At 38.6% G+C, this 18,080-nt stretch overlaps 1 protein-coding gene across 3 annotated transcripts in view; it reads left to right on the top strand.

Annotated features, from left to right (window-relative positions):
* The first annotated feature begins 14,885 nt into the window (after positions 1 to 14,885).
* Positions 14,886 to 18,080, top strand: part of COL15A1 (collagen type XV alpha 1 chain) — a 124,052-nt gene continuing 120,857 nt past the window's right edge. For all 3 annotated transcript variants that reach the window (XM_063404274.1, XM_063404265.1, XM_063404256.1), the window contains exons 1-2: positions 14,886 to 15,236; positions 15,356 to 15,438. In XM_063404274.1, the coding sequence (XP_063260344.1) occupies positions 15,226 to 15,236; positions 15,356 to 15,438 (94 nt within the window). In that variant the 5' untranslated portion in view covers positions 14,886 to 15,225. The remainder of the gene's footprint in view (positions 15,237 to 15,355; positions 15,439 to 18,080) is intronic.

The raw sequence follows: 18,080 nt of genomic DNA, 5'->3' as shown, positions 1-18,080 counted from the left end.
CCTTAGTATTTGGGATTGCAGGTTTTATGCTGGTGGAAAGGCTTTGGCTCCTCCCACTGGGTTTAGCATCTCACAATAGAATGAGGTAATGTTGTCAGTAATGTGAGAGGCCTTCAATGGCCCATTCACAGGTGATGTCCCTCGGAGGAGGATGGGTGCTGGAGTAGGATGGATGGAGCAGGAGAGAAGAACAATATCTCCCAATGGATTTCAACAGATGAAAATAGAATACACATTTTTTGGTTACATTTTTCAACCCAAGACACTGTCCTTACCTTCTGCCTGACTCTGGTCTTGTTCTGAGTCTTCAGTTGCCTAAGTCTTTGCGAAACTACACATTGAAATTTTCCTGTTGGCCTATTCCTAAATCTCAGTGGGGCAACTAATATATGTATGGAAAGGAAAAAGACAGAAACTGTGTGTCAGCTTGGTTTTTCTCAGGATACTGGCCCTGTATGTTCTCATTAAACTATGAAAATTTTTGCTTTTACTTTCCTTAATCAAAAATAAAAGGTTCACTAAAAGCACACAGCTACTTTTTTTCAGTGGAAAGCACATGAATCCCCTGCAAGTGATTCTTCTGTCAGCACAGAATTTATTTAGAAGGCTCTGTAAAGTTAATTTAACATCTCCCCTTATTTTAATAAAATAAGTTTTCCAGGGTTCTCAATACCTACTTCTGAGGCATGAACCAGATGTTTCGTACATGTCTGTGTACTATTTCTGTGTAACAGGTGAAAAAACAGGGTGTCATTAGAGCCATGGTCTCTTCCATGGCCACCCTGTGCACAAGAGAGGTCACTGAGGCTACCTGTACCTCTCACTGATGAGAGTCAGCAGTGGCCCTAATCCGGACCCTAGTATTAGCCTTCTGCTTTCGCAGTGCTCTCACACTGCCCAGGGAAATAACAAGGCAACTGTATGTGAAGATCTTACTTCATCTAGAAAATTTTTGCTCAGTAGTTTTAGTCAATGTAAAATGGTGTTTGTTATTTGAATCAAAACTTCCAATGATGAGATGGGAGTCACAGACAAAGGATATCAGATTGCAGAATAAGCAATGCAAAATTTATTTTTGGTACCGTTAGAACTGCCACAAAATCCTGTATTGTAGATATATTTTGGGAAATACTCTTCTGCTGACAGGAAATTAGACTGAAGAGTACTCCTACTTTGGCTGATACTTTACTTTACTTTTTGGCATCATATACAAGTGTAAAAAAAACCCAAACTGATCCAGATTTATTACTTTGAAACTCCCCCAGGTAAGAAAGTATATAAATGTTCATTCCAGCAATTAATTACTGGTACATTTTCTGTTATGATTAAAGTGACAAATTTGTTTGAAGGTTCAGTTTTTGGAAGATGCCATGGGATTTTGGGTAGAGCAGATTTTTTAAGTTTTTGTGTTACCCTTTGCTTTTCAGATCTGAAATGGTAAATTTTCAAGATTAAACAAGAATGGGTTTCTAGTTGTTGCAGCACAACAGTTTCATGAGGGGTAAGAAATTGTTTAGAAATCTGAATTCATCTTAGAAACAACAACTACAAAACAAAACTAAAAAACAACTCAACCTTCCCCCCAGAAAAACCAAACCAAACCAAAACCAAAAGAGAGAACCAACAAGCCAACCAACCAAACAACTGAACAAAATCACAGACACATACAAAAAAAATACTGAGGTACTGACAGTGATTTCTATATCATGGAGTGCATCATCCATTCTTCTCAGAATGTCCTGTTAGTGTTGAGGGCCAAAAAATGTAGGAACATATAAATATTGGAATGACAAATGTGTCTTACTCTAGACAAGCATTCTCATTAGTTCCACACAATAAGTTTGTTAAAATTATTTTTTTTCCTAAAATGCTATACATCTTTATGTGGGCACTCCTAGACCTGTTTGTCTGGTTTATATTCGACAATGTAATGAACTTGCAACATAGACAGCCACAACCACACTTTTAAAATATTTGTTTGAGTGATTGCAGGCACTGCTTATGGTACATTCAAACTATGTGTCAGTGTAGGAATCCTGGACCAGACATCGTCTGCAAAGGAAGCTGCATTTCTGGCACAATCATGTAGTGCCGCCACCAGCCTCCATCTCATATTTTTTAGCCTTTGACTCCTGTCAACCATTCCTTATGAAATGCGCTTTAAGCTGGAGTGGAGGAAGTCACTCCCCAACAGCTATGTGGGACTTATTATTGGGACTGATAAAGGGAAGAACTAAAGGTGGAGGTAGGTGGGGCAATCACAACAGTTTGGGGAGGAACAACCACAGGAAAATAGCTGGATAAGGGAGATAAAAAGGACTGGTCATGTGTAACAGGTGTCTGGTCTGTCTGTTTTCCTGGCCATGCCTAGGAAATCTCCCGGTTAGTGGAGTCAGTCTGCGTGGACGAGAGTGTCTGGAGGTTTAGGTAACAGGAAATGGACTGGAGACTGTTAGGTCTGAGCTGGATGCTGGAGAGACCAGAGGGTGTGTGAGTTGGCTCCTGGAGTGAGCAGAAGGTGGGGCTGGGGATTATTTGTTGGCAGGGCCTCAGGCTGGACCAGCTGTCGGAGAGAATTGTTTACATGTGTATGTCCCTATGTGAGAGGCAGCTGAAAGACCAGAGGATGAAGGGGACAGCAGCTGGACAGGCTGCATGTTAGGGTGGGCTTCCATCCTAATCAGTCACAGGAAGGAACAGGATGGTGCTCTTTGGGAGTGCTTTGTGTTCTGTCTGTGTTGGTCTGTGTGGCCAGCCAGGTGTACTCAGATACCGTGTATGTTTGTGTGCCTCTGGGGAATTCTTGCTCAGCCTCACCACAGGCAGGACAAGGGAAATGGCTCTTCTACCTCTCTTGGGTACTTGATTTGGCAACCCCTGAAGGGTTGAATGTCCTGAAGGACATTCATTGTATTAAACCCCTAGAATGGACACACCATGAAGTGATTTTTTTTTCTCAATCAGGGCTTGATTAAACTGTTTTTGACATAAGAAGAATTAGTGATTCCTGACTGTGTTTTTCTCCGCCTGAATTTCCCCAAAGTAGACATTTCCCTAAAATATCCTAACATACACATTTTTAAAATTCTTTGACACATTTTCAGCAAGTGCTAATAGAGATAGAATTGTGATAAAATAGCACAGGTTTTCTAGAGTCAAGGTAGTAACAGGGATAGGAGCACAGATAGCTGCATCTGCAACACAGCCCAGAGACTGAAACCCCCTTATCTTTGATAGAGCTCCTGGTACAGTGAGAGTGAAGGTCCCTAATGAGGCTCTTAGAACAATTAATGCCTATTGGTTCACTCAAGGCTTTAACCATCTGTAAAGTTTTTGCATCAAAGCAAAGGGAAAGTTTTCAATTAAAAGGACAACTTGAATGCTAAAGAACTTGGCAGTACTGCCTTCTCCATAATTCACATTATTAGAAGCTGTGTGCTCATGTTGTGAGTAAAAATCATTTATCTGAGAATTTATCTAATCTGAGCATTTATCTAATGCTTTAGACTATTGAAAAAAATTCTGAGAAAGCACAGTTATGTACATTTGTTACTAAGTGTAAACTTTGTCCATGTAATTTGATTTATTTCTACCTCTCCATCTCTCTTATTTTCTTACGTAATTATTTGGTTTATTTTGATTAAATAAATTATTCATTACCACTATCATCTCCACTATCAGAAATGATGAAACAAAAGCAGAGATCATTGTTTGTATTTAAATCACCTAAATATTGCATTTACTTTTACATAATGTTACTATTTTCTAGCAGTTCTTTCATGTGTTTAGGTTGATTTGTCACTGTTTTGGGTTTTCACTGTCGCATGAAAGGAATGAGCAATTTAAGGGCAGACTAACAAAGGGACAATAAATCCCTGAGAAAATGTTACTGAGCAGAGGAAGTTCATCTAACACAGCTGCCAAGAATGAGGCAAATGAACATCTGCATTGGATTATACTGCTTCAGGAAAGCTAAAATGAGTCTGTGCTAAAAGAACCTTCTGTTAATCTTACTTGTTTTTTCCATTTCTCCTTTGTTTATGCTTTCTTGGAGCCAAGGAAACACAAGTTTCTTTATCAGTGCAAACAAGTACTTGTAAAATCCCTTTTTAATATATGGTAGAATCATGGCTGGTTAAAAAAAAATGAAACTAGTCAAAACTTCAGGTGTTTTTTGACAACTCACCTCTGTAAACACAAACTTTGCTTGAAAGATCCCCGTGCTCTGCAGCAGCAGCTGCTCTAACCAGGAATCAACTGGCTCAGTATGCTCTCTCCTGCTGTTCGTAGCACTTCTAAAGGAAAGAAAGAAAATTCCTCAGCAATACAGCAGAAGCTCTGTGGCCAAAACAAAACCTTGATCAGCGTAAGGACTTTATAAACCGGCATAGGCTCTCTATCAATTTCATATTGGTTGCACCTTACCAAATGCACTTAGTTTTAAATTAAAAATTTAGCTTTTCCTGCTATCTGCATGTTCACCTGTGTGCCAAAAATCCAACCAAGATTTTTTTCTTTACTGGTTTATTACCAGCTGCCTAAATTGTCTCAAAGTAAATTCTCAACTACTCCTGTAAGTTCCTATTTCTAGTCTGGGCATTTCCCACATGGCTGCCATTGCCTTTGCAGGTGTAGCTGGTTAATACATACTGCTCCATTTTTTGGGGCAATGCTCAAGAAAACGTAGAAGCTGGGCATGAGGGACAGAAGAACGAAAGTCTGGAAAACTAGCAGTTTGTGGTTGTTTCTGCTTTTGTTGTTTGTTTTGTCCCCAGAATTACAAGTAACTGGCATGCTTCATTTCTGGAAAATCCAAAATCTAAGAGCTGATTCTTCCTGTTTCTCTTACAACTATTATTCAGAAAATGATCTTCAACTCTTTTATAAAAATATATATCTTCCCTGTTTGATTGATTGTTACGTATATCAGCATTTAAACTACTGTTTATTTTTAGAAACGTTGCGATTGCCTTCAATCTTGAAAGAGAAAAAGTAATATCTCCTCTCTTTCTCTATTGCTGCACAGTGCAGCAATCTCATGCATGATCCTCATTGATGGAAAAGTAATGTGTGCAAAAATGGATTTTTCTCTCTTCCTCTTTGCAAAGCATACAATCAGAAGGCTTTTCCTTTCCTTTTGGTGGTGTTTTGCATAACCAGCACACCAAAGAAGTGGGTTTTACATAGTCATTAAGAAACATCAGGGGTTTGTGGCTGCTCCGGCTGGGCAAAGCAGTTAGAAGAAAACCCTGAAACCCTAGTAGGAGGTCTACACATACCCTTCAGGGATGGTAAAAATAGAAGTGTGGTCAGCTGTTGTGACTAGGCAACAATATGAACAGGTTAGCTTATTCTTATAGGCAAGGAATTAATGTTTGATGTCCTGAGGGGTGACTGACACCATTAATACATTAACAGCCAGTTTATATCAGAGTAGGAGGTATCACAGTTTGGCAGGACCACATTGCCCGGTGTATCTCAGGTGTATCTCAGGCCTGTTTCAGGTGTTCTGTTAATTTAGTCCTATCACATAAACACAAGCAGAAACTTGAAGCATATTAATTTAAAACTAAAAGAAAAAAGAAAACACTGAAAGAAACTGATAATGACTTTTTCCCCCATTTGAGAGCTGACTAGACTTCTAGAAGGGCTTGAGGGATGTGTTATGTCTGTGCTGCAGAGAAGTGCATGATGTGCACTCAGCATTCTCATTACTGGCTCATGTCCTTAAATTATTTATACTTGTTCAGCTTTTTTTTAAAATTAACTACTACTATTTCCTACCCAGGTTGTCCTTCCTAGGTTCTGTTATACAGAAAGCTTAAATAATTCTACAGGGTCTGATAAAAAAAAGTGGTTGAAAGGAGTGAAGGGGGATAGAAACTGGTCTTACAGCTTATGAGAACATGGAGAGACAGGCAGGGAGTGGAGCTGAAAGAAAAACATGCTTATAATTAGGTGATACAGTGATGAAGTGGGAAAGGCTGGTGAGACTCAGGAATGTGGGAGATTAGTACATGCTTGCCTTCACTGCTCAGCTGGTTTCTGAAGCAATGAGATGCGAACACAGGTGATTCAGAATAGAGTTACTGTTCATGTAATTGGTGTTCAGGTACTACAAGACTTTCTGCTTATCTAGGGATAAAATACAGAGTGAGTGAGTTAGCACATCCTAATTTATGTGTTAAGTAAGGAAGAAAATAATGATAAAGTATTTTGCAGATAAAAGTCATCATAAGAAGACCAAAAAGCCAGACAATATTGGCAAGCATTAATTAATTTACTATTGCTAAGCAATTTTTTAGAGTTTATTATTGAGGAAGCAAACAATGCATCTGGTGAAAAGAAATTGCATCATCAAAATGCAAACTAAGCTTGTAGAGTTGTTTGTTTTTAACCCATGAACAAAGTGAAGCTCATTGCATCTCAGCAGCAAAGGGAGAAAAAAGAAAATTAACTTCTAAGCTGATTCAATAACAACAACCACAGCAATTAGCAGAAGTAGGAGTCTTGATGCACAGGCAAAACAATTTAGATCTCCGTGGCTGATGTCAGTCGAAATTAAAAGAGTAGAGTTGTCAAAGATGGAAAATTCCCATCCCCATAGTTGTTCTCATGGCTTTGGTAGGAATGAGAGTTTCCATCCCACTAGGCTAGTGCTCCTACTGTTATGAATGCAGCAGAGCTGCACTCGGTGTCTCTTCTGAACATAGGTGGGCCCATCCGTATGCCAGTAGTGCTCAGAGAGCTGCTGCAGCACAGTAGACGAGGCAGAAGATGTGCTGGGAAGCAGCATGTGCAGAATGTGAGTTGGTCAGTTAGAGGATGTATGATGCAAATCTCCAGGAAATCGGGAAATATACTCCGCATCCCTCTGAAGACATTAAGGTAAATAGATTTACTCTTATTTATCCAAATATGTATTAGGGACTACATAGTTTACCTGGCTGAAGCATGGAACTACTTTGTCACTGGTAATTTCTTCTTCTTAATCTGTGATTAAACCTTTGGACAATGAAATTTTGTTTCAGGAGGAAGTAGGTGAAAATAACCTTTTAATTTTAAGTTTGTTTTAAGACAAAGACCCTTAGGAGTGATGGACAAACACATCATTATATGAAGCACTGCACTCAGATATAGCCAGGCTTCTCTGCTCCCTGGTCTCTTCCTGCTACCCTTCCCAACCCTGTTGTTATCAGTGCCTTGCTCATAGTTGTTTGATGAGAACTACCTCTAGTCATAAACCTTGTCTGTGTGAATATTTCTGGCAGTGTTGAATAATCCTTGCTGCAGTGCCAGAAGTCATCTGTTTGTTTAACTTGTGGAAGAGGGTCTCTTTTTACTTTTGAGTAGATTTGTGTAAAGCATCGTTGGGTGCTTTTGTGTGCCAAACCCTCTTCCTATAACAGAAACAATGAAAAAAGTCAGAGTTACCACATGAGAATCATGTTGTTGCTCAAAGCTAATTTTGCCCACATCATATTTTTTAAGATCTATAAATAACTGCATTTTAAATTGTGGTAAAAGAGTCAAGCACATGTGTGTGTAATGTGCTTATTTCTGTCTCAGAAGTGTGGGTGGTAGCTATCCTGTAACAGTCACACACAGCATAAACACACTTTTTGTCCTGCTGGCGTGGTGTGTTTCCTTTTTGTGGTACTTAAATGCCAGCTTTTCTTTCCCCTGTTCTGTTAATGAGTAATCTCACTACCTGTGGGCAAGTTTCAGTTTTAACCTCTGCTACCTTCTCTTGAATAGGCATTCCAGAGGTCTTACTGAGAAAGTGATCAGGAGAAGAAAAGTCTTGATTGGTAACGGCAGGTATGGCAATATGGAAGGCAGAATTTACTGTCTTTTAGGAGAGGGGGAACATTTGTGCTGATTGCTGCTTCTTCTTCTAACCTAATATACATTTGCTTTGAATTTAGGACATTTTAGAAATTGTAAGCAAAATCATCTGCCACTTGGAATGAATTTTACAAAAATACATGGATAAAGCAGAAACAGGCATACTTGGATAAAAAAATGAATTTATCTGTAAAATTTGATGCCAGATTAAAGGGGTCATATGCTGTCCTTAGAATTCTTTGATAGTTGAATATATCAAATAACACTATTCTTGTAGAAAAACAATTCCATTCTCTAAACTGAAAAGTGAAACTGAAGACATAAAAATTGACATTTCTATTTAAATTGTGCTTTGCTTTGAACATTTTTAATGGCCCTTATGGACTTTCTAAACATCTTTTAAAAATCCTTTACCAACAGAATGATTTAAAGATTATTTGAAAATGTTTTGATGTTTCTGCTTTTGAGTATAATGAGTTCTCCTGAACCCTACAAATTTCTTCAGATTTTAAGACAGTTGGATAGCCTAATTTTCTCCAAGTAATATAATCGCAGCTGAGCTATTGGATAAAGGAGATTTGAAAAGGGAAGGGAAATGTTTTTCAAAGATCTTTGTGACACTGCTATGCTCTGTTGGCAAATAAAGCTACCTTTCTGTAACATGGAGCCTTGTCACTTTGAAAGTGAAATTTTGTGTTCATCAGAAATATGTTGTCTAGACACAAATATGGATAGATCATCCTGCCAGCAAAAGTAGGCATCATATTGAGAGCACCATACACAGTGGCCTTGACTGGCATTTTTCCATTGTCAGCTGGTGAGAACTGTACTTGTTAAACTTCATGAGATCAGGAACTCCTGTTCTGACACCTCTATTATTTGGACATTTCATCTCAATATGTGATGGGAGTTTTTCTGAATAGATCTTAGTTTTAATTTATAACTTAGTTACACTTAATATCTTATTTTTGTCTTTTATCTCCTGGATTTTGCTTACAATTTCTAAAATGTCCTAAATTCAAAGCAAATGTATATTAGGTTAGAAGAAGAAGCAGCAATCAGCACAAATATAGTATTCCCTCCAGTAAAGGACTCCAGATGTTGAGAACTTGCTCTAAGACCTTGTCCCCATGGTGAACACCAGAGCGAAACCACCAAGACTAGGACCCAGAGGGACAGTGAAAGCATGAGCATAACATCTGAAAAGGGTTAGAAGCTAAGAAAATTGTGTGTGTTCAATTTTTAATGGTATTGCAATTACTGCATATTTTCCTGTATATTAGTACTCTAGCTACTTTATTTTTCATTATTTTTCTACAATGATTATATAAAGACTAATGGTGATCCTTCAGTTAAACTGTTAAAGCACACATGACTGAGGGGGGAAGGGATCTGGGAAGGAATCCGTTTCTTCAGTCCCTTCACCCTCTTTGTTGCTCTTCATTAGACTTTCTCCATTATGGTCGCATCACTTTTGCACTGGGGAGCCCAGAACTGGACATGGCACTCCATGGGTGACCTCACCAAAGCTGAGCAGAGGGGAAGGACCACCTCTGTCAACTTGCTGGCAGCAAGAATGGCCTGTAGGCCATCCCACAATGTCTCCGTCATTGCAACAAGATTGTAGCCCTGCAGATGCACACAGATCTCTAATTCATGGTGCTTATTCCCTGTGCTTTGTACATGTGTTTCAGAGAGGCATCCTAGAACCCTCAGAAACCCAAGCACCTGGATTTTTCCAGTGATGTTGCTTTGCTTACAGGCAAATTCTGGATGTGTCCCTATTTTAGTCTTGTTTTCTGCTTTTGTGACAACTCCACACCATTCCTTTCGCTAATCAGCCCTATCTACCCCGCACTCACAGGACTGTTGGTAATGGCCCCTCCATTGTCATTCTTGGTTTGAATCCTTGAGAGTGCACTCAATCCCACTGTCCATGTCACTGACTGAGATGTTGAGCAGCGCCAGTCCCAACACCGACCCCTGAGGAATGCTTACTTGTCACTGGTCTCCACCTGGACATTGAACCACTGACTACAGCTCTTTGAGTGTGACAATTCAGCCAATTCCTCATCCACTGATCCATCAAGTCCATGTCTCTCCAGTTTAGAGACATGGACATACGCAGGACAGAGTCAGATGCTTTGCACAAGTACAAGTAGGTGACATTAATTGCTCTTCACTTATCCTGTCCATGTTATTGTGCTGATTTGCAAAGCAGAAATTTGAGAAAATAATCTGAAGTGATTACAGATTTGTCATTTGCATCACCTTGTGGTTGGCTTAAAAAGTAGGTTTTTACTTTTCTTAAAACCCTACTTCATATAAACCCATGGGAAAAGAGGTTTGTCCCAGGACAGAAGAGCAGGATTTTTACAGGTTTATCTCAAGGCAGTGTGAAAGGTAATCACTAAGGTCACTCATTGGGTCAAGTTCTGTAAGTATTTTTATGAGGAAAATATTTGAGTCAAGTTAGCTTGCACAGAAGGGGAGAAGGATTCTGGTGATTTTACTTTCTGCACCCTGTGACAGTCCATTTGCACATGTGTCTGGAGGAGAAAATGTTTCTTCAGCTCAGCTACACATGGAGACAGACAGCAAAAGTGCTGCATATAATTCTTTCTGGGTTTATTCATATAAAAGGAATGTGTGACATTTAGTCTGAATGGAGCCTTTCAGTGCAATGCATGCACTTAACACGGTTAAGACTTATGTTTTTAAATATGCTTTAAAACTATGTACCCTTCAGCTTATGATAAATTAATTTAGTATACTGACGGGATCAGTGTTGCCATGTACATGAGTTTAAATTATAAGCAGAACATCTATTCATGCTTGGTTTTACAGTTGTCCCACATGCTCTGTTGAATAACTTCAATTGCTTGTACAGTTTCTGAACACTGACTTAGTGTCTCATGCCAATACCATAAAATTCACCAGAAACAGTTCTGCCATTTCTGGAAATGATTATTTTTATGAGTCTGTCAAATAATTGGTTAATTGTTTAAATTTTTTCATTTTCGAACACAAACTGAGAAACGGATGGGGCATACTGACATTTGCAAGTGCCACCAGAAGTACTGAAATACCCTTTTTCACAGCATAAACTGCTTGTAATATTAGAGTATTGCCCAAGTCATGCTTTGCCTGTAGGTTCCATGGATGCTTGTTTATATCAGAAGCATCACAGAGTTTTCTTGCTTCTTGTCATGCTGCCTGGCAAAAGAACTAAGTCAGAGTTTGTAGAGGAGAAATATATATGCCTAAACATTTATTCTTGGTATTTTTGCTACCTAGTGTCAGGTAACATACCAACACATCCCTTTCCTTCTGCTTCCCAACTGGCTTCCAGTCTTGTTAGCTTTGTCCTCGCCTCTTCCCAACTTATTATCCCAGGTTTTTCATTCAGTCTTACTATCCCCTTTTTTCTGTATTAATCCACTTTCTTACCACCTATGTTCACAACAGGCCTTGTCTCTTCCCTTTCAAAAATCATCTCCCAGTGTAAATATTGATGGGAGATCCTTTCTAGTATTTCCATTGCAAGCTTCAGGTCCCTGATTCCTCTTTGCCTTTTTTGCCAGTCAGCCCCAGCTATGTGAAAGACTTAACATTTTTTCTCAATGCTTTTTATAATACTGGGAGGAAGGGATAGAGTAGGCATAAAATGAAATGAACTGAAATTAAGTACTAAAGAGCCAGAAAATGCCAGAATTCTTTTGCTGTGTGACCTTAATTTGTACCCATCTGTAGGGTTTACTACAGCCTTGTCTTCAGATACATAAATGTACACTCTTATTCCTTGATAAGAATATTTTAAAATATGCATTTATAGATTTTTTTTTCCTAAGGTGCTTGATTTAAAGGAGAAAAATGCAGAAAAACAGATACTGAATCATCTGTTATGCTTCTGAAAGTGTATTACCAAACCACTGTGAGATTAGCTGTTTAGCAGCTGATCATATTCAAAGCCAAAATGTAATTTAGAGTTTTCTGGACAAATTGATACACCCTGGTGCAGTAGGGTGCACCCTAGTGCAGTAATCTGTCACCTAAATGAGTACTCAGAATGTCTGGCTTTTCAGGAAGCCAAGGCACAAGAAATGAGTCTGTGAGTGAACAACTGGGTAAAAGAGAGGCAAAAATGTCAGGAATATACAGGCAGCCCTTGTAGTGGAGATTTATCACCACTGAAATTCTATAGATATTGTAGTGGCTGCCTTTTCATAGGACCACAGTGATGTGGGTTGGAATGGACCATCTTGTTCCAACCCCCTGCTGTGGGCAGGGACAATTCTTAGAGCTTCATCAAACCTGGCTTTGAACACTTCAAGGGGTAGGGCATCCACAGCTTCTCTGGGCAACTTGTTCCAGTGCCTCACTACCCTCACTTTTTTACAGAAATACTTTCTTTCTAATATCTAAATGTACTCTCTGTCAGTATGAAGCCACTCCTCCTTGCTCTGTCATTAAATGCCCTTGTAGCCTCTCTCTATCTTTCTTGTGCCACTGAGGGCAGGCAGTTACGTGAGTGATGCGCAGTGAGCTTCGCTGTTGAGGATTTTTTAATAAGGATGGGGCAGATTGCAAAGAATTCCAAATGGACCTTCTAAGAGGGAATAACTGGAGAATTAAATGATAGACTACATTAATTTCTACCATTTGTTTTAAATTTATGCAGATGGAGGAGAAATCCTAATCACACATAAAAATAGCCCTTAGGCAAGAATTACTGAGCTTACAAGAGTTCTATGAAGGTGTCATGTTGGCTGCAGTCAAGGAAACACGTCAGTTGTCTTCCTCACCAGGAAAAGGACAGAGTACATTGCAATGTCACTCAAGCAGTCTTGAGATTACCTGCATCATGTGCAGTTATGATTCCCCTGACTCCACCAGAGATCAAAAATTATGTTCTAGAACACAGAAACTGTGAGAAAGACTAAAAAGATAACTAGAGGTGTGTAACGGTTGTAGTACAAGAAACAACCAAGTAAGTTCACACTTAGTACAGAAAGAAGATCAGTGGAAAGGGTATAAAAAAGACACTCCTTAAGTCACTAAGGGCATAGAGAAAAAAGAATAGGCCCTGATTTAGTGAACCCTATTCAGTATAAGAACTCAGAGACATCAAAGAACATCAGCAGGACCTAAGCTGAAAACAAAGAAGCAGAGACTTCTTCATGAAATGCATAACTAAGCCAAGGACCTCCTTGACAGAGGATATGGTTCATGCCAACTATTAGTATATGCTCAGGAGAAGTCTAAGCAAAAGATAAATCTTTTGTTGTTTTCTATTGTGTTTCTTAACTCACTCCAGACTGCTTCTCTAACACTAACTTTGCACAAGAATATTCCTATGAGTCTTGTATCCTACAATTATAGAGGATAGAAATGTGCAGCTAATAAATTTGTGTTGCAGTCAGCATGAAAGAAAAAAACCTGCTGTGATGAGAAATACACCACCACCCAGCCAGACCAACTCAGTGAATGGATAAAAACTGCAACAGCAGAATTGTAGCATGCCATTTGGAGTCTTTAAGGAGTGTAATCAATTGACAGAGCGAGGGGAAATAAATAAAACTTCTGCCTGGAAAATGGGGATTTTTAACTAGAAGAGAAACTCCAGTTTAGTTGAAGGCAGAGGGACACAGTACTGAATGAAAGTACAGATATCCTGATTCAAAGGAATCCTGCTGAGTTTGAAAAAGATGAGACAAACATCAAGGTTAAAACTGAGTGGATGTGTACAAATGTCACTGCCCTTGTGGGGAGCAAGATATATGTGGATAGATGGATAGCAGACATAGAGAGCATGTACTTCAGTAATTCTTTGGCCTACAAATGAGCACTAGAAACTCAAGAAATCCCAATGACCTACAGGAGTGGGGGTAATAAACTGCTTGTATTTAGAGATTCCTCCATAGCCACCCATTCAAAACTAATGGACTGCAGAGGTCAAGAACATGCTCTGTCTTGTTTTCCTTTATCCAGTATTGGATAAAAATGTTGAGCATTGGCCAGATACCCAAGTTAAAATATCCAGCAGAAACTAAAGGCACTGTCAGCAGCATTTCATGTAGATCATCTGCATGAATAGTGTATTACTTCCTTCATTTCTGTGGATTTTCTAAAAGCAGAGGAAAAATTCATCCGATAATTAAGTTTTTGCTGTATATACTGTAAAAATTCATTACAAGTTTTATAAATCTGGATGCTGCTTCTACATTTGTCTCTTAAATATGTTAGTCTACTATGAGATACCAAGGCAGACATATGTTTTGGTCATGTATACTTGATAAAAACTCTGTTGCAACAGGAAGGATTATGCAGGTAAACCACTGGCATTTTGTGGATAAAGAGATAGAAAGTTTCTTCTTTCCTATCAAAGGAAGGAACTGAGTTTAAAAATAGCTCTCTCCTGCCCCAGTCAAAAAGTGACAATCGAAGTCTTTGTTAAACATCTCATGACTTAAAAATTGTCCCATTAATTTCAAGCATATCCTTGCAGAATTTCTTCCTTGGGCAAGTACGAGCTTTGAAGAACTACAAGTGGAAAAAAAATGCTTTTCATTGAGTTAGGAGGGAGGGGTGAAATAACACTTTTAATGGAAACTATTAGAAGTACTCAGCTACAGGATCTCCATAGCAGACATGTATATGTACAGCTGCTGAGGTAGAGACACACTCTCAAGCTTCATGCAGGGTGTAAATCTCTGTAAATATGAGGTTTTATTTCTTATTGTCAAAGAAAAGGGTGTACTTCAAAATGTCTCTCTCTGTAGGTGGCAGAAAATCTGTTAGTGCAGGTGTGAATCTCAGGCATTTGTTGCCATTTAACTACTATTCTGTCCTGCTCATATCTTCAAACTTGCTTCTGATAAAGTTTAGCTAAAATGGCAGGAGAAATGTCCATTCCATATAGGAATTTGTATCACTGTCTGTGTAAGCCTGGATGGAAGGATTTTGGAGGTCATATTTTGTTGGATGAGTGGAGGCTGTGAGCAGTGGGAGTGGCAGGAAGGGAAGCTGGAAGAGCTCTACCCTGAGCTTGTCAGGCTACATAGCAGTTAAAGACAGGGCTGAATAATGACAGCACTGGGATGGTGTACAGCAGGAACGGGTATCCATCCATAAATACAGTAGGAAGTTTTCGGCAGTGGTCTGACAGGAAAGTCTTCACAGCGTCAGATTTCAGAGCTGGAGCAGTGAATTGCAGTGAGTCACACAGAGAGCCTGACTGCTGCCTTTGTTCCACTTGTGTCTGAACGTTGGAGGAGAAACAGCAGGCTCCAGCTTTTATTAACTTTTTCATAAACATAAAACTCATGTGCACTGCACTTTTCCCTCACTTAAGTTCTTTCAACTGATTTTCAGAAAATGCTGTCATGGTAAGAGCTATTGCTTCTAAATTTTACTTTTTCTTTTTTTTCCCCGTGTGTTTCTGTGTTACACTCTTTGGTCTCATTCTTCTCCTACTCCCTTTATTTTTTTGGCACACCTGCTCCAGGCATGCCTGGTGGACTTGGGAATTGTTGCTACTGTTTGTTGGCTTGTCAATCCGTGCTGGTGCAGCAGCTCAGATCATAGAAGGTAAGGCTTCTCCAAATCATGTTTATAAATTGAGAGTGTGAATTTTAAGATTTGCTTTCCTAATATGGAAAGAGAATATACAATTTCAGATCTTCATTTTCTCTGCTGCTTACTGTTCATCATTTCATATAGGAAAGCTGCTGTGAGATAGGGGCTTGAATTGCTATTCATTCTGAATGAGGGTAAATAAATATATTGGTTCTCCAGCTCTAAGGCAGCCTATCATGACTGCTTTCTCAATATATCTTCAGTGTGTAATAATTAACAGAAAGTAATTTAAAGAAATTCAGAATACTGAATGTTTTTACAATTAGGATAGATATATGTGTCTCTGTGGGCATATCAGGAATGTGCCAGGAATGGTGTGAGTGCAAAGACAGAGATGTGATGCTTGTTCCAGTGCATAGAGATTTCTCCTGGTAAGAGTCTGAACAAATTGAGATTTTTTAATCTCTTCAGTTAAATGCTTAGTTTTATCAGTCGAGTCTTCATGGACTTTCAGTGAAAAGTCGTTTTGTAATTCAGATCATACTTTCTTGTAACACAGCCAAATTCCTCAGCATCTCTGGAAGGCATAGCCTCACATTTAACTAGTGAGAGGGAACACTGATTTAAAAGTTTGCATGCAATTTTGAGAAAAGTGAAAAAGCTTCAGGTATTATTTGCCATTAGGAATTATGATATTTACACCAAAAAATATTTTAAACATTCTTACAAAAATAGTTGGAATTTGGTATGTAAATGACCTCTAGATAACTGTGTGATAGGAGCATTGGAAAGTATCGATGGGAAGTAGATACCACAAATGAAGACTTTAATGTTACTCAGATTGGTTTTTGCCTTTTTAATTGACACTGTCATAGATCACTGACATTTTGGCATCTAAAAACCAAAGCCCCAGGCAGTTATTTCACTAGGAGAAAAAGCCAAGATTACTTATCACTAAAAAATGACAGAATAGATATAGATGAGAAATATGTAATGCTGTATATTACATGTAATTAATTAAGGAATCAAACTGAAATCAGCTCTTAGGATTAAGAAATGTATATCTGAATGATGACTGATATATTATTTATCCACTGGAGGCAGATGTGTTGCATCAGGTGAAATTTTCTTGAGCTGATGAATGACAGTGCATGAGAGAGGTCTGGACAGGAGAGAACCAAATTTTGATGCACACAAGTTAATAAACAGAAGATTATTAGAACTGCAAGTAAAGTGACAAAAACTGCAAATATTTATTTGACACACTACTTCTTTTTGGTGGATCTATGCTTGTTTCTATTACCTGAAGATGTGTATTTTTAAAAACATCCTACCTGTGAAAGTCAGATAAAATGTCAGAAGTAGGAAAGACAATCCCTATTTTTTCTGGACAGTTTCTTCCAGTGCAGAATTTTACTGCAGCTGGAATGACTCCTAACCTTACCATGAATGAAGATCAAATGGAGTTATGGAAGTGTCCTAAGATCAATGGAGACTTGGAGACTGCTCTGGGAATATGTTCCTTCATGATTGTCTTGGCCAAATATTCCCTACTCATTTGTCTGTTAATACAAAAGTTCCTGTTTCCAAATGTTTACTAATTTTTTTTACATCTGATTTTAAGTGCTTGACATGGGGATAGTGAACACTGGGGTCTCATGCTTTCCATTACACATTTCGCTGATGCTTGGTGGTTTAAATAATTTCATTTTATGAGATCAGGTGTTGCACGCTAGAGACAGGAATAATATTCCTTTCCTTCTGGTGCTGCAAATATATGAACAATATAAATTTTACCTGTAACTGAAAAGAAAACTTCCATACTTTAAATCTTTCAGTCTAACTATTGGAGAAATAACCTTATTTTCCTTTCTCACAGTTCCTTTTAGCAGCAGAGGGCACAGAAATAAACTGTGTATTTGAGATTAAAATGTTTGGAGATGGAGTGATGAATTGGCCCTCTGGTATTCAGGCCTTTTGATGCTAAACCTATGCTTTATCCAGTGTCCTTTTTGTCACTGTCTCCTTTGAAGTTACTGCTTTTCAGGATTCTCAAGCCCTGAACAGCACTGAACTGCTTTTCTGAGCCTAGCTCTACTCTATCTACCCATAGCACAGATTCATATCACTACTTCCTTTGAATGAAAGAGAAACTGTGAATGAGTAAATGGGGTTTTAGAGGAACAGTGCAGGTGCCTTCTGCTGTACCATTGTGCTGGCTACATGTAAAAGGGAAAAAATACCTTGAGATGTTCTTGAGTTGATTAAATAATGGCAAGAAAATTTTTCAGGGATTGAACTATTCATTGAGGGATAGGGAAGGTCTAACTTACTTTTTACAAACCTGAAAACAAAGCAGTGACCCTCAGAGTTTTAAAAAAATTACCATCTTTGTCTTTACCAACTTTGTCTTCTCGTTTTCCCCAGGGGAGCACTAAATTGCAGAACAGGGTTGAGGGTGCTCAATAAAACAAAAGCCTCATCAGACATCCAGCAGAGGGCTTGAGCTCTTTCATGACTTTGTGAGAGATACTAGAAAAACTAGTCAGAAAATTTTAATTGGTGTCCATCAGGAACAATATTTTTACCAAGTCTTGTTTTTCTTGAGGAAATTGTCTAGTCATGATTATTTGCTACACAGAAAAATGGGGATA

The sequence above is a fragment of the Prinia subflava genome, chromosome 1, assembly GCF_021018805.1.
Source record: "Prinia subflava isolate CZ2003 ecotype Zambia chromosome 1, Cam_Psub_1.2, whole genome shotgun sequence".
In the NCBI taxonomy this organism is placed as follows: domain Eukaryota; kingdom Metazoa; phylum Chordata; class Aves; order Passeriformes; family Cisticolidae; genus Prinia; species Prinia subflava.
This window is presented reverse-complemented; position numbering and strand designations above follow the sequence as displayed.